The 17,017-nt window shown below is 38.1% G+C and overlaps 1 protein-coding gene across 5 annotated transcripts in view; it reads right to left on the reverse strand.

Annotated features, from left to right (window-relative positions):
• The window catches only part of cep164 (centrosomal protein 164kDa), a 50,361-nt gene that overhangs the window by 30,606 nt on the left and 2,738 nt on the right, over positions 1-17,017 (reverse strand). For all 5 annotated transcript variants that reach the window (XM_018096060.2, XM_004916067.4, XM_002932927.5 and 2 more), the window contains exons 2-7: positions 15,169-15,299; positions 13,733-13,844; positions 7,972-8,179; positions 2,858-3,019; positions 2,279-2,413; positions 2,051-2,128 (exon numbers count right to left, since the gene is read on the reverse strand). In XM_018096060.2, coding sequence (XP_017951549.1) covers positions 2,051-2,128; positions 2,279-2,413; positions 2,858-3,019; positions 7,972-8,179; positions 13,733-13,844; positions 15,169-15,253 — 780 coding nt within the window. In that variant the 5' untranslated portion in view covers positions 15,254-15,299. The remainder of the gene's footprint in view (positions 1-2,050; positions 2,129-2,278; positions 2,414-2,857; positions 3,020-7,971; positions 8,180-13,732; positions 13,845-15,168; positions 15,300-17,017) is intronic.

Genomic DNA, 17,017 nt, shown 5'->3' on the forward strand with positions numbered 1-17,017 from the left:
CAACCCCGTTAAGTAAAAGGCATACTATTTATTTACACACTTTTTAGCACAAGCATAATATCCTTACAATTCTATGCCAGGTTATTGCTACATTTAATATAAATAGAAAAATTCTGTATTTGGAGAATATATGTATCACCATATTGTCTGCAGAAAGTCTACCACAGAAGGGCAGCATTTTGCATATTATTCAAAGAACCAGAGAATCTGTGAGGCATTAGACAGCTGGCTGAAGCAGCAGTATCTAACAATCCACTGTCACAAGTTATGTGCATGCCATCATTGGTAAATGTGTCTTATTCCTTACTGATCTACCTACATCTCAGCTAAGCATGACCATCACTACTTACTTTGTAAAAGAAAATACTTTCCCAACAGCTCTTGTGGCTGAATGGAAGTAAATTCTACCCAATATTCCAGAAGAGTAGAAGCTTTTACAGCAGCAAAGGAAGAATCAGTCTTATAGTAATACCCTTTGTACTGGAATTAGACTTTGAACAGACAGGTGTATTAATGCCTTAGGGTCCAATCAGTTTACATTAAAGGAATACTGTCAAAACATGTTTTTTTTCCCAAAATGCATCAGTTAATAGCGCTTCTCCAGCAGAATCCTGCAATGAAAACCATTTTAAAAGCGCAAACAGAATTTTTTATATTTAATTTTAAAACTTCACATGAAGCTATCCATATTCCTCATTTTCAGTGGTGCCACAGCCATGTGACTTGGGCTGTGATAAACTTCAGTCACTCTTTACTGCTGAGCTGCACGTTGCAGTGATATTACCACCCCTCCCCTCCCCCTATTTTCCCCCAGCAGCCAATTAGCAGAACAATGGGAGCAAGATAGCAGCTGTTGTAGATATTAGAATAGCATTTAATAGTTAAAAATCCAAGTCCAGCTTGGGACTCCTCCAGTTACATTAAGCAGGAGAAACAATAGGTTATCTGAAAGCAGTTCTATTGTGTAGCGCTGGCTCTTTCTGAAAGCTCAAACTCAGGCACAATGCATTGAGATGGCTGTCTACACTCCAATATTATATCTAAAGAAAATACATGTGTTGGTTTAAGACCAAAGTTTAAATGGTAGAGTGAATTATTAGCCATGTAAACAGTGTAATTTAGAAACAGAAAGTACACCATAAAGATCATGACATAATCCCTTTAAGAAATTAAGAATCACTTTGAGAAATGTTTTGTTGCAGTATTCTGTATGAATTGTAGTCTCTGATACTAATATGCAACCTGCTGCCTAACTTTATTTTAGGCAGAAATCCCTAACACAGACGATATCAATCAGATCTGCACACAATCTACCAATCAGGAAGCAAACACAAAACAGGGCATTGTTTTGAAAGGCAAAGTCACTCTTAGGGCCGTGACAGATGGAGAGATTAGTTGCCCGCAATAAATCTTCCTCGTCTCGGGCGACTAACCTCCCCGAAATGCCATCCCACCGGTGAGAATGTAGATCGCCAGTGGGATAGCATACGCGGCGCAGCGATTTGCCGAAATCTAATCTCCCCGGCTGCCACGGCCCTTAAGGGCGAGATTTGTTGCGCGGCCACGTGACAATTCTCCCTTGTCGCGGGCAACTAATCTCCCCGAAATGCCATCCCACCGGTGAAAATGTAAATCCCCGGTGGGATGGCATACACAGCGCCGCAATTGCCCGAAGTTGCTCGAGGCAAATCGCTGTGCCGTGTATGCCATCCCACCAGCGATTTACATATTCGCCCGTGGGATGGCATATCGGGGAGATTATTCACCCGCGACTAATCTCCCGGTCTGTCACGGCCCTAAAAGCACAAAAATTTATACAGCAAATTTGGTAAAAAAAAAAAAAAAAAAAAAAAAAAAGAGAGCCACATTTATATACATTACAGGAGAGACCACGGAAGAGGGGGTTGTTTAGAGATAAATAATACCTCTTAATAAATAAAACAAAGATCTACTATCAATTGCAGCATTCCTTTGTATAAGGGAACCAAAATTTCATCAAAGTAAAACACTTTCAATAACTTAAACTTCTATGTTTATTTTTGCCACCCACCTCATACTCAAATCCACCTCCCAAAGATCCTATGTCCATGTGCAGGTTTTTGAGCAAACGGGCAGATCCACGAGGGCTCTAGAGACAGAAAATAAGAAGTAAATCAATTATCTATACCCCATATGGGCAGGATGACAGTAACACAGACAGAAGATAATAATGTGTGTAAGACCTACAAGATGGTGTCATATATCCAGTCTACTGGGGATACCCTTGCTGTGTTCTTACCATATCTTCGCTTTCCTGTTCTCCATCATCATCTTCTTCTTCTTCCTCCTCATCCAAACCTGGTAGAATCAGACTAACTCTCTCATCAGACCTTCTAACTGCACTACTCTTCGTAAAGGGTGCAGATTTACGTTGCTGTTAAACAAGTATGTTAATATAAGGGTATCAATACGATGCATTATATTAAATAGCGAAACAACAACGCATGATTATTATTTTCATCATTATTTCTATTGTGCCGTTGTGTTTTGCAATGCTTCAAAACACAGTTTGTTATGACATCAGTCTTTAATGGAGCTTACAATCAAAGTTCAAACACAGGGTCAATTTAATCAGGCATCAGCTAACACACCTTTTAGGTGTATGGAAGAAAACCAGATGAAATTCACACAGACATGGGAAGAACATACAAATTTGATGCAGACATTACTATAAATTGAACCTAGGACCCTAGTGCCATTATTATGCCCATATTATAACCTATTTTCACATTTTAAGGAGTCAAATCATTTCCTTTAGTTCATCTTCTCTCACCACTATGTCTTATACATTTTTATGAATAAGAATGCTTTTACTTACACCAGCTACACCACCCAGTAGAGAGTCAAAGCCGCCCGAGCTTCCAGCACTGCTACTCAGTGACCCAAGTGTTACTCCACTGCCTCCTGGCTCACCTAGACCTCGAAGAGGAGCAAGACTACCTAGAGATACTTGCACGGGTCCAAGGGGAGATCCCAATGACTAGAAAAAAGCGATAGGTGATATAAGATATTGTAAGTGTGCCACAATGCAGTCTAACTGAATTTATAACTATATGTAAAAAATGTAAAATGTAATATTTCATATTAGGATACCATGTAAGTGTAATATTTTTTCTTTTAATAAATTAATCTGACTTACTACACCAGAGAGTGTGCCCTTTCCTTTGCTGGCATGTAATATTTCAGTGCCAACTCTGTGTTTTGTATGTATGAGAAGCAACCTTATTTATTCACAAAATTCACCCTTTATCCTTAGAGGGATACTGTCATGATTTTTATGATGTACTGTATATACTCGAGTATAAGCCTAGTTTTTCAGCACCCAAAATGTGCTGAAAAAGTCACCCTCGGCTTATACTCGAGTCGGGTGCCGTGGGTCCCTCCAAACTAGCACCCTCTGGCCTTTGTGTGCAAATTAGGCCAACTGCAACCAGACCCTCCAGTGCCCTGGCCCTCTCCCACTAGCAATACTTATTTCCCCTTACATCTCCTAAGGGACCAGGTCTGCTGCCAGTTTGCCAATGTGCAATGAGCGTGGGGTAGTACTCATATTGTTTTTGTTGACCCTCTTCTCCACTTACAGAGCTAGTTTACTGTTTTTCTTTGAAATAACATATACCCCACTGATGCCTCAATTAATGTAATTTTATTGGTATTCATTTTTATTATTAAAACTTAGCAGTAGCGGCTGCATGTCCCACCCTAGGCTTATACTCGAGTCAATACGTTTTTCCAGTTTTTGAAGGTGAACTTAGGTACCTCGGCTTATATTCAGATCGGTTTATACTCGAGTATAAACAGTACTTTTTATTTCTAAATTACACTGTTTACATATCAAATAATTCACTCTACCATTTAAAATTTTATCCTTGAACCAACAGATGTATTTTTTCTTAGTTTTAATATTGGTGGGAGTCTGAGTCTGATATTAGGTGTCATTTACTTAAACCAAGGACAGAAGTGCAAAAGTGCAACCCTTAAAGCTCATTCACAGACAGCACTTCTATCCTGGGTCTGGCTGCGCTCTGCACCTCATCATAGATAAAAAGGTCTGCTTAGTTGACTGCAGATTACTGGTTAGTGCAATAAATAACAAAATCCATTCATATTTCACAATTAAAACAACAGGCAGAAAATATGTTCAGCACAAGCCGTAGTCACTGAACTAATTGTGAAAAAGGGGGTATACTGACCCTTTATAACTGAACTATGTCTATCTTTCAAATTTCTAGAATGCACTGGCATAGCACTAAATATTGGTGGACTACTTACTAATATATGTCTGATATTACAACAGAGCTGGTTGTAGGCTAATGCTGGGTAACATTAATATATTTTACATGGCTGGCTGCTGGGCTACTATTGTATCTGTGGCATTTTTACATATAACATATTACTGTGAGGTCTGCCAGAGTAAAACTGAGTTTGCAGCACTGTAAACTATAAACTTGGCATTACTGGATATTGGCTTCCAGCGTAAAGATGGGCATATACCTATGACATTGTTGGACACATCTCCCCCAGCCAAACTTAATCATTTGTATTGCATATATTCCCTCCATTCACCAGCACCATTACACTTTCCTAAAACAAATAGCAGCTTTCACATGGCAGCTATGTTCCCTCTCACATATCTTCAGTGACATTTATATCTGCAAACAGCACGTGTGCTGTAAAGTTCAAGCAATGAAGAATGCAGGCTTACACAGGCAGAACTTACTTTGATAAAAAGTCCTGCTTGGATTGTGCCCCGTAATGGTTAAACTGAACTCAGGACAGGAGGTTAGGATTAAAAATATGTTTCTCCAGCAGAGTGCACAGCTGGAGTTTCTATGGAAACCAGCAATTCCATCTCTCCATTGGTTGATAGACTGAAAGGTGTGTTTGGTGACAAGAACAGGCAAGAACAACTGAGCATGCTCCGTAAGCCAAGAGCCAAAGTCAACTCCTAAGGGAGGGGCCAAGTGGGTTAGCGGAGGAGAAGGAATCCCAAGTCATTAAGGGGAAGCTGCAGCCATACTATTAACCTCTGAACAACAGGATTGGCAGGCATTTAAAGGAGAAAGAAAGGTTAAAACTAAGTAAGCTTTATTAGAAAGGTCTATGTAAATACAGCCATAAGCACTCAGAGAAACACTGCACTGAGTTCTCTGTCAAAAGATTTCTTGTCTCTGTTTTCCTCTGCCAGAGACACACAGGTTTCTCCTGCTCCCCCCTCCCCCAAGAATGCCAAGAACTCACTCCCCCCCCTTAGGAATGTGGATCTGAGCCAATCAGCAGGAAGCTTCCTCATAGTCTTACTAACTGAGCATGTACAACGGTCTTGCTCTTTGTGAAGGAGTGAGGCATTACACAGTTCAGCGTTTTTTCTTCCTGTTTGGCTTTTGATCATCTGAACAGGAGAAATATGGGGAGACTTAAGGACACTATTGAGAGAACTGAAGGTATGCCTGCAGCGTGAGATTAACTCTTTATTAGCCTTTCCTTCTCCTTTAAAGATTTCAAAGAGGCTGTTCACTTATTACACTTTTTGTGGACAGTTTACAGGTACTTTAAGCCTTTTTTCTTGCTGCTGCTTACATTTGGAATGCCAGCTCCTCAGAATTTCTCAGTAGGGAATGTTCCCTCAGTTTCTTCAGAAATACATGCAAATTCTTGTAGCACTTGCATAGCACCTTGCCAAGTTCTGGCACTTATAATGCAGTGAAAAAAACTACAGCACTTACTATCTTCCTATTTGAGTCTGTCACTTACCCATCCACTATTCAGGTATACAGTTGTGAAAATATTACACACTGGCTGAGAGTTTTAACATATAAGGCATATAGACATATAACTGTGGTAGTCTTACAGAATACACATACTACAGGTGTAAAGTTAAGCATATATTAGCTGCCAATGTAAAGCTAGACACATAAATGTGACGGTAACACATACTGACTGCCAGAATAAACCTAGGTTTATAACTGTACAATTAATTTATACTGGTTTTATGCTGGATATATAACTATGTCATTAGTGTATATTTGATGAAAATACAAAGCTAGGCTTATAATGTTGATATAATTATGAACAGGTAGTCAGTTTAACTTACATGCATATATAATTGTGGCATAACTACATACTGTAAAGCTGAACATTTTACTTGTGGTATTATGGCACACTATTATCCATGTAAATCAGTGAGAAACATGTTGCTCACTAACTTCTTGGATGTTGATTTCAGTGTCCCCAAAGCAGTTAGTTACTTTTGAATTCCTGACTTGGTGACAAGTTTTTGTTGAATAAAAACAGGATTCACTGCCAAATAATGCCTCCTGTAAGCTGATAGTGTGCATAGAGGCTGCCTAATAGCCAATCTTAGCCCTTATTTGGCACCTTCATTAACTTTTATCATGCTGTGTTGCTCTTTAAGTCTTTTTACATTTGACTGTGGTTCACGAGTAAGAAAGGATGGGGATCTCTAAAATAAATGCTGGATAAGAAGTTGACTCAGTTGTAAGCAGAACTTACAGTGGGAAACTAGGCTCCTAAGATATAAATTCAGCCCTGTTAAAGGGACAGTAACACCAAAAAATGAAAGTGTATAAAAGTAATTACTATGTAATGCTGCCCTGCACTGGTACAACTGGTGTGTTTTCCTTAGAAAGACTACTATAGTTTATATAAGTAAGCTGCTGTGTAGCCACGGGGGCAGCCATTTACAGGAGAAAAGGCTTACTTAGCAGATAACAGATAAAACCCCATTATATTCTACAAAGCTTATCTGTTATCTGCTATGTGCCTGTGCCTTTTCTCCTTTTTCCCAGCTTCAATGGCTTCCCCCTGTGTTGACATAGCAGCTCATTTATATAAACTATAGTAGCGTTTCTGTTGCAAACTTACCAGTTTTACCAGCGCAGGGCAACTGTACATTATATTTTAATTACTTTAAAACACTTTTATTTTTTGGTGTTACTGTTCCTTTAAGTCACCTATAAAGAACAGGATCCCAGTGGCATACCTGAAACTGCAAATTGCAATACTGTGGGCTAATATACCAAAAGCCGTGCAGCACTACTAGCAGAATTTGTCACTTTATGTCAAGCCATGCAGTAAATTTTTTTGTCATTGAGCCCTATTTATGAAGCAGCTTCTCTACGACTATACATATTCTGCAATGGACCAAATAATCATACATCACTGACAATTTAATTTAAGTTGCATCCTGTTTAAATGATAAATGAGTCCTTGTTGCTTTGCTACTAAAGTGTACGTATTATTCTCTTTCTTATAATACAATTACCTTTCCAACCCTCATCAAAGGGATATAAACTCTGAAACACACATTATTAATATACTAAAAGGATTTGTAGCTACTTGATGTAAGCTGCATGTTTTTCTTCCCTTACAAAATCAATATTTCCTTTTACTTGTCCTTTCTCAGATCAATGACACTTCAAGTACAGTAAGCATCTCTCTTCCAAGTACTCAGTACACAAATAAATGATATGCTGGCAAGTTTCAAATAAAGGCTAACTGGTGGGGGCACAGCCAAGTGCCCAGAAGGTCAGCGAGCTGTCTGTTCATGTAGCAAAACATAAATGAGCTTGAAAGTCCCTTGTAATGCTAACAGCCATGATCACTAAAATGACAGCAATAAGAAGTTCAACTGTACAAGAAATCATCAGTTCCAGTAATGGATTCTTCTATTTTTGACACTCCCTACAGTAAAGCTCTTCTGTTGAGCATGATTGCAGTAAAGTTTCAAATATGTGAACACTTTCCTGATTATTTACTTAGATGGTTAGATTATATCAAACTGCCAGTTCCCAGAAGCTGGTGAAAATGTATTTCATTTATATACAGATTCCCCAGGAACTTCACTAAACCACATGCTTCATTTTTTACAATATTTCCTTTTAGTGACAACCACAAGCTAGAATCACTCACTGGGGTTGGCTTTGGCAGGTCCTTTGCTTTCTTATCTTTCTTTTTCTCTTTTTTCTTCTTTTTTTCCTTTTTCTTGCCCCCACCTTGCATGAGGAGCTTTTCCCGTTCTTGTATCACAAGCTCACGATAATGTTCATCATTTGGGTGTTCCCAAGTGGACTGACCAGTTGCGAAGTTAAAGTAATATATATCTCCTGTAACGTCTTGGCTGAGAAGACAAAAACAATATAAAAGTGAATGCATATGAAATATGATGAGAAAAATAAAAAAAGAGTTAAGGGGTTTACATGTGATAGAGGAAAGATGAACAGGCAGGACGTATGAGTAAGAAACAGGACAAAGGCACATTGTAAAAGGAAATAAAAGGCAAGGAGATAGACAAATGCAAAGAATGAGGAAAGTGTATGGAAAGAAATCAGTGAGGCAACACTGGATGAAAGGGGAGTGAATTTAGGAATTTTGTCATTATGTGTTGGGCTTAAATACTCAAAGTAAACCTCAAGCACTATTGCTGTTATGACAGAGGTTACACTAATCCACTGCTACTTAACCATGGAACCGTAGCATACTTTAAACCTTTTGTATATGTTGTAGAATGATGTGGTTTGCAGTCTAGTCACATCTGAATGTTAAAGGGATAATGTCGTGATTTTTATGATATACTTTTTTTTTTAGTTGTAATATTAGGTGTAGGCAGCCATCTCGGTGCATTGTACCTGATTCTGAGCTTTCAGAAGCAGCCAGCGCTACACCTATTGTTTCTCCTACTCCCATGTAACTGGAGGAGTCGCAAGCCGGACTTGGATTTCTTATTATTGAGTGCTATTCTGATATACACACACCAAAAGGATTATTAGGAACACCATACTAATACGGTGTTTCAACTTCAGAACTGCCTTATTCTACGTGGCATTGATTCAACAAGGTGCTGAAAGCATTCTTTAGAAATGTTGGCCCATATTGATAGGATAGCATCTTGCAGTTGATGGAGATTTGTGGGATGCACATCCAGGGCACGAAGCTCCCGTTCCACCACATCCCAAAGATGCTCTATTGGGTTGAGATCTGGTGACTGTGGGGGCCATTTTAGTACAGTGAACTCATTGTCATGTTCAAGAAACCAATTTGAAATGATTCGAGCTTTGTGACATGGCACATTATCCTGCTGGAAGTAGCCATCAGAGGATGGGTACATAGTGGACATAAAGGTATGGACATGGTCCGAAACAATGCTCAGGTAGGCCGTGGCATTTAAATGATGCCCAATTGGCAGTGAGGGGCCTAAAGTGTGCCAAGAAAACATCCCCCGCACCATTACACCACCACCACCAGCCTGCACAGTGGTAACAAGGCATGATGGATCCATGTTCTCATTCTGTTTACGCCAAATTCTGACTCTACCATTTGAATGTCTCAACAGAAATCAAGACTCATCAGACCAGGCAACATTTTTCCAGTCTTCAACTGTCCAATTTTGGTGAGCTCGTGCAAATTGTAGCCTGTTTTTCCTATTTGTAGTGGAGATGAGTGGTACCCGGTGGGGTCTTCTGCTGTTGTAGCCCATCCGCCTCAAGGTTGTTCGTGTTGTGGCTTCACAAATGCTTTGCTGCATACCTCGGTTGAATCAGTCGGCCCATTCTCCTCTGACCTCTAGCATCAACAAGACATTTTCGCCCACAGGACTGCCGCATACTGGATGTTTTCCCCTTTTCACACCATACTTTGTAAACCCTAAAAATGGTTGTGCGTGAAAATCCCACTAACTGAGCAGATTGTGAAATACTCAGACCGGCCCGTCTGGCACCAACAACCATGTCACGCTCAAAAACACCTTTCTTTCCCATTCTGACATTCAGTTTGGAGTTCAGGAGATTGTCTTGACCAGGACCACACCTCTAAATGCACTGAAGCAACTGCCATGTGATTGGTTGATTAGATAATTGCATTAATGAGAAATTGAACAGGTGTTCCTAATAATCCTTTTGGTGAGTGTATACTGGGAACTGCTATCTTACTCCCTTCCCATTGTTCTGCAGATCGGCTGCTGGGAGGGGGGGTGATATCACTCCAACTTGCAGCTCAGCAGTAAAGTGTGACTGACGTTTATCAGAGCACAGTTCACATGGTTGCGGCGCCATGGGAAATTAAGAATATGCCTAGTCCCATGTGAAATTACAAAATTAAATATAAAAAAATCTGTTTGTGTTTTTGAAAAACAGATTTCAATGCAGGATTCCGCTGGAGAAGCTCTAATAACTGATGTGTTTTTTAAAGAAAAAACATGTTTTCCCATGACAGTATTCCTTTAAGAAACAAGGCACTAAACCCATCATTTACATTGTAATGCTGGACTCTCTGGAATAATGTGCACAAACTGAGGTTCTGTTCTGGTGGATAATTCACACAGCCCTAACTATGTTATCTAATGAATGCTAGCCTGGGTTATAATCATTTCAAATCATGTGGCATAAATTGACTGCAATATATTTCATGATTCAGATAGTTTCCTGTTTTTTATAGCAAGGTCAAAGAAACCAAATTATGTTTGTATGCAAGCATTTTATCTGTTCTTTGCTTCCTTTATGCACCTAGGTTGGATATATTTGGAAATTTGCAAGAATCTTCAGCTAAACTGCCAAATGCTACATTCTGAACATACCAATCTGGCTTGTTTCTCTACACATTTATCCAAGTCATCCACGTGTTTGCATAGGTTTACCCTTGGAACTCTGGTTTCCTCCCTTTAGATGGCCATACACGTAGCAATAAAATCTTACGAAACCTAGTTTCATACGATTTTCGGACCGTGTGTGGGCTCAGCATTATCGTCCCGATAATTTTTGTACCATGTCGAACTGTGACTGTGAAAACTTTGGTTCGGAAATTGATAAAATCTGCGCATGTATTGTGTATGGAACAATTTTCTTGGGGGACCTACAATGAAAGTCCCTTTCGTACGATTGGTGTCTACCAACTATTTCACAGGATGCAACTATTTCACAATCAGAGCATCCTCCGATTGGTAGTTTTAGATTGTTTACTCTAAAAACATACAGGCAGATTAAAGGAAAACTATACCCCCAGAATACTTAACCAACAGATAGTTTGAATTATGTTAAGTGACCTATTAACCCTTTCACTGCCAGCCATTTTGGTCAAAGAGGAACTTGTATTGCCAGACAGTTTTTGAACATTTTGCATTGTTTCATTTTAGGGGCCTTTCCTTGGGGAGACTTTTAGTTTACCCAGGAAAACAATATATAATTTTTTTCAGGACAACCTAAGCTTTCAAAATATGGTAGAATTTTGGTGTAATTCTAATTCTGTAACAAGATATAGGCTTCTAAATAATTTTAAAAAAATCATATTTTCCATAATATAAACACATACCAGAAACAAAAATTATTTTATGCACAAAAATACAAATGATTTGGAAAGTCCCATGTCTCCTCAACGCGCCAATACCAAATATATATAGTTTTATGGAGATTTCTCTTGTATAGGTCAAAAACTCCCAGCAGTACACTACCAAATTTTCAAAGCACTGCTAAAGAAAGCTGAATACTTTAGATTTCAAGGACAAAAATTCCACTAACAGAAGGCTTATCCCAGAAAATTACACATTTCTGGAAAGAACAGATTCTGGGGAATCCAGAGTAGGCACTATTGTCTGTCTACTCCAAACTATCAAGTCGCAATGCTTTCCTAAAGTTATTGGTTTTTATTAAAATTTGTGAAATTTTTTTAAAAATTGCTTCAAAGCTTCCAGTCGATAGTATCTTATATGTTATAGGTCATAAAGTAACCAAAAAAAACACCCTAAATATGAACGCCCGGGGTCCACTGAACAGTTTGATGCCCAATATGTATAGGTTTACCTAAGTATATGGCATGTAGGGGCCCCAATGTAAACATACCCCCATATGTACTGTCATTTCAGCTCCTGCAAAATCAACATTTACATCATTATATGTGGAATAAAGCTAGTATAAAGTATGCTCAACCCAGAAAGCCACATATTTATGAAAAGTACACATTCTCCCGAATCTAAAATGGATTTTGCAATTTGCCGCATTTATCTCACACAATTTCTTGCATACAAAGGCAAATCACCCCAAATAGAAACACCTAAAGTCTACTGAACAGTTTGTTGCCCAATATGCATAGATATATCAAAGTCTGCGGTATGTACTGACCCAAAAATGGGATTTCTCGCCTGCCAACTCAGCTTTTGCACACAGAGCCCCCTGTCAGCATATTATGTGCCGTGACCCCCCCTTACTATACAGAGACCCCCAGAATACCATATATTTTTGAAAAGTACACATTCTGATTAATTCGAAATAGGTAAAGTTATGCTAAAAACAGATCGGGAATACTAATACAGGGATAAAAATGCAATAAAACCACAAAAATTGTGCAAATTAGTGAAACAACAAAATAAGTCACATACCAGTGTAATTAGTGGTCAGAATATCCGATCCAATAGTCACGCTGTAAAAATAAACAGTTTTTATGGAAAAGAAACTAAAAACAAAGTGGTTAAAAAAAAAAGTGTTTGTGTATACATGTGTGTAAGTTGTGTAACAGCGTGTAACTATATGAGTGTATATAGGTGTATAGGTGTAGGTGTGCAAAATGAAAAACGAAAAAAAAACTGCAAAATTGTGTGCTGTATGTGTGTGTAAATGTATGTAAGTGTGTGTAAGTGGGTATAAATGCAAAATATTCACCCTTACCTGTCCTGAAGCTTGCCTGGTCCTCGGTGCTGCAGTCCTTGTCCTCCATGTGCAGGAAGTCAGTGGGCCAGCGCTGGGGGGGAAGCAGGAAGCGGGACCAAGCAGCAATCTCGTCTGCTGCTTGAGGGTCGGCCCTGCGACGATCGCATCGCAAGGACGACATGACATCCCCCCTGGCTCGTTGCCCACGGGGCTGTCATCGCTAAAAACTCTCTGCAGAAGTGCCATATGCCGCCTCTGCAGAGAGTATCTTTATCTGCCAAACAATGTACAGCGCACGTCGTTGGCAGATAAATCCATTTACTGCAACAACGTACGCCGTACATCGTTGGCAGTAAAAGTGTTAAAGAATCTTGCCAAACTGGAACATATATATATCAGTAAATGTTGCCCTTAATTCTTAAAATGGCAATTTTCTATTAAAGAGTACCCAATAGCATATACCACTAAAAAGTAAATTTTTATGAAAAATTTTATTTAGATGAAGCATGGCTTTACATATGAGCTCATGTATGTAATATGTTTTTATAGAGACCTACATCGTGTGGGGGTATAGTTTCCCTTTAACTGGTTCCTGATAAAATTGACTATAGTATGTAATAGGGACTTCAGATAGCAACGCTGCGGCAAGGACTGAGGTAAAGCTATGGAAAGTGCCGAGGAACATGTCAGCACTATATATTTTATAACTAAATAATATTCAAAAGTCATCATTGAAAAAATGGACTGATTGGGGGCAACTATAAGTACAAAAAGCTTGACTGAAGAGGAAGTCTGGATTTTATTGAACTGTTTGCATACCTGATCCCTTGTGACAAAAATTTTAATCCAGTGCAAAAACAAGCTAGTACAAGCTAATGATTTTAAAATTAAAGACATAAAAATGTAATTATCAAACCATTCATATATAATAAAGTGTAAGTCATTGTCATTTATTTTTGTTTTACACTCCCTCCAATACCCGCACCTCATATTTTCTTTGGTTCAATATGAAATCATTGTATCATCACTAAAATACTGACCATGGCTTCCAAGCTGCAGCTAATGGTGCCACAATGCCCTCACGGGCTAACCACATTAGTTCAGGCTCTGAATCTGGGTCAATTCCAATCACTCTTGCGTATTCTTGAATTTCTGCAAACAGAACATCACTAAAATTATATATAAATGGTAATAGCAGAAAAACAGAAAATGAGTGCTTGAGCATACCCTTGCTTCACCTCGGGGGAGCAAGTAAACGAAAATTTATATATGGATGCAAACTGAATGTTTAAGGAAAAACACCCCATTACAGTTTTTGGATTGAGGAGGTTTGATGGGGTAAACTTCAAATTAGCTAGTTTGCTATTAAAAATTCTACTTATGTACTTATCCACTATCCCAGAAATCCAGCCTGCAATGTACCTTCTGTTACAGTAAATCATGTTAATGTGTGATTTTCGACATGCAAGAAAGCTGCATGTGCATGTTTTACATGCAAATACAACCATAGAAGTAACATTTCCTCAAGTTATTAATTCCAGGTCTGTACTTTGCCCCTTGTATTAGCACTAGATGCAAGTTGCAAGACGTTTCTATACTCAAGAACATTTGTGCATGCACTTATTTATGGGTCCTCTTCAGATTTCCTGTGGCAAACCACAGGTTATCTTAAGACCTCCAAAACATTTTTATTGTCATTAGCCTCATGTACAATCACAGTGCAAAGAACAAAGTACAAATTTAGGAAGTGATACCCACAGGGCAGCATTTTTTACAGAACTGAAGCATAATTGCCAGCACATACTACACTACTTCCACTGCAACTTGGGTGCAATGCATCAATAAGGACACACATTAGTGTCCATTTTTGTAAATCACACACACAAGTTGCAGTGTACATTATTTCCCTATTAAATTCTGTGCTAGTCACTACTGGCATGCTATGTTAAAAATGGCATAAGTGTCTGAAGTCATAAGTCTTAAAGTACTGGGAGGTGAAAAGTCCAGGGTCCCTTGCGCAAATGTGTGTACTTGTGCATAATTCATCAGGGCAGGTTGAAGGAAGGAACTGGGGCTCACTACAAGTTTAAATAGGACTCTATAGACACAAGTACCTTTATGTATAGCGTCAATATGTGCTCAGTTATACATCCACTTGTGTGTATGTTGTACTTGTGACTGTAAATAAGGCCTAATTACATCGTTATAATCCAGCCAATCTGGCAATATGTTGGCCAAAATGTGCATTAAATAAGAGGGGTTGGATTGCACCACAGTAGACTACAGTGGTATCATGAGATAAAACAGGAGGAAAACTCTTCATATGAATCTGACCTTCTCTTTTATAAAATATGACTGTAGGAAAACATAGCACAATATCAAAACTCAAAAGAATAATCAAATATTGTAGTAACCAACTATTGTATTTGTGGTAGCCTAGTGGCAATGCGAAATCAACTAAGGGAAATATACCCACCATTCTCCTGAGGAATGTAATTCTCATCATAATCTTCCTCTAAAATCAGCTGGTCTCCAATACGGATTGCAGAAGTGGCCATCATATCCAGGTTTTAACAAACAGGTTAATAGAGGTATAAGAAACAAAACCTACAAGATAGTTAGAGATTTACATTTGCCAAAAATATACATAAAATGTTTATACTAATATTTGAAATTCACACTTGTGAAGACAGAAATGTGTCTTCAGTTTTTACTGTACATTTCTGCCTTACTTTCTGACTAGAGACACCTTGGATTTGCTTCTTTTTTGCCTAATAAAGGAAAACTTAATTCTGAGCAACTCTGCAATATACATTCATTACATATCTGTAATGTTTTTTAGTTATTTGTATATATAACTGCTATTAAAAGCAGTGTCTGCCTGTCCTTTCTATTCTCTGCCCTGGTAACACAAGCCAGCAGAGTGACAAACCTGCCTTGTAGGAGGAGCCTGGCACTTGCAACACTGTTTAAAAAGTAACAAACCAGGAGTTCAGCATATGTTGTTTTTATAGCAATTACATTTACAAATAACTTTTAAAGCACTAATAATTTTTTATTAAATTGATTATGGAAAGTTGCTTAGAATTATGTTTTCTTTTATTAGGCAAAAATAATTTTTGTCCTTTAATACATATTTTTATTAACTTCAGGAGCCCTCCAGTGAAGGTCTGTGTAATTTCACTTTAAAATGATAAAGAAATTATGCTATTTTATAAATATGGCCCTTTCAGGGTGCATTACTTAGTAACAGAGAAATTTGTTTACCTTTTTTGTTGGGACTTATACTGGTTCTACAGCATTAAAGAAACAGTAAAACCAAAAAATAAAAATGTTTTAAAGTAATTAAAATATAACTGTTGCCCTGCACTGGTAAAACTGGTGTGTGTGCTTCAGGAACAATACCATAGTTTATATAAATAAGCTGCTGTGTAGCCAAAAGGATTAATTGAACTGCTGTTTTAAAATACAAAATTTCATGAAAATTGCCCAGCACAATGAGAGCAGGTTAGGTGGTGCATATAAAACATAAAACAGATCAGCACTGTAGACTATAACCATTTTGGGGCAGAAGCTCTTTATACTTCTTATTTTACAAAATGTTTGTACTTTTTTATATACAAACTATTTAGTACATCTTTAAAATATTGTACTGTTCCTATTTGTATTTATTTAGTAGTGCCACAATTGCACTATCAATACTAACATAACTGCACAAAGTGTAATGCTGGGTGATGTACCAGTAGCAAGTATGCGTGCTGGCAATTGAGTAGAGGTAATTGGCTTGTGTATGGGGCCCACCCAACAACCTTTCTGCAGATATCTCGCTTACAGTCATTGACCAAGGAACAACGTTAACACAGTCCTCTGCCAATGGGTTTACATAGACCCCACATTATGATCCAATTGTTAGAACAAGGCAAAGATCTATTTGTTTCCCAACCTCCATTTGAGTAGATCTTTAGGTGCATGGCCAGCTTAAGAGCCATAAGCATGTATTGGGTAGACTATAACTTGCTAGCTCAAGGTATTGGACCTGCTATCCAGAACCTGGGTTTTCCAGATAAGGGGTATTTCCGTAATTTGGATATACATACCTAAAGTCTACAAAAAAAAACATAAAATAAAAACAATAGGATAATTTTGTCTCTAGCAAGGACTAATTATATCTTGGAATCAAGTACAAGGTACTGTTTTATTACAAAGAAAAAGGAAATAATTTTAATAAATATTAATTATTTTATTAAAATGGAGTCTATGTGAGATAATGGATACCATACCGATATAGGCTTGTGCAATCAGGAAAATTAAGATTCTGAATAATT

Source organism: Xenopus tropicalis, chromosome 7 (assembly GCF_000004195.4).
Source record: "Xenopus tropicalis strain Nigerian chromosome 7, UCB_Xtro_10.0, whole genome shotgun sequence".
Classification (NCBI taxonomy): Eukaryota; Metazoa; Chordata; class Amphibia; order Anura; family Pipidae; genus Xenopus; species Xenopus tropicalis.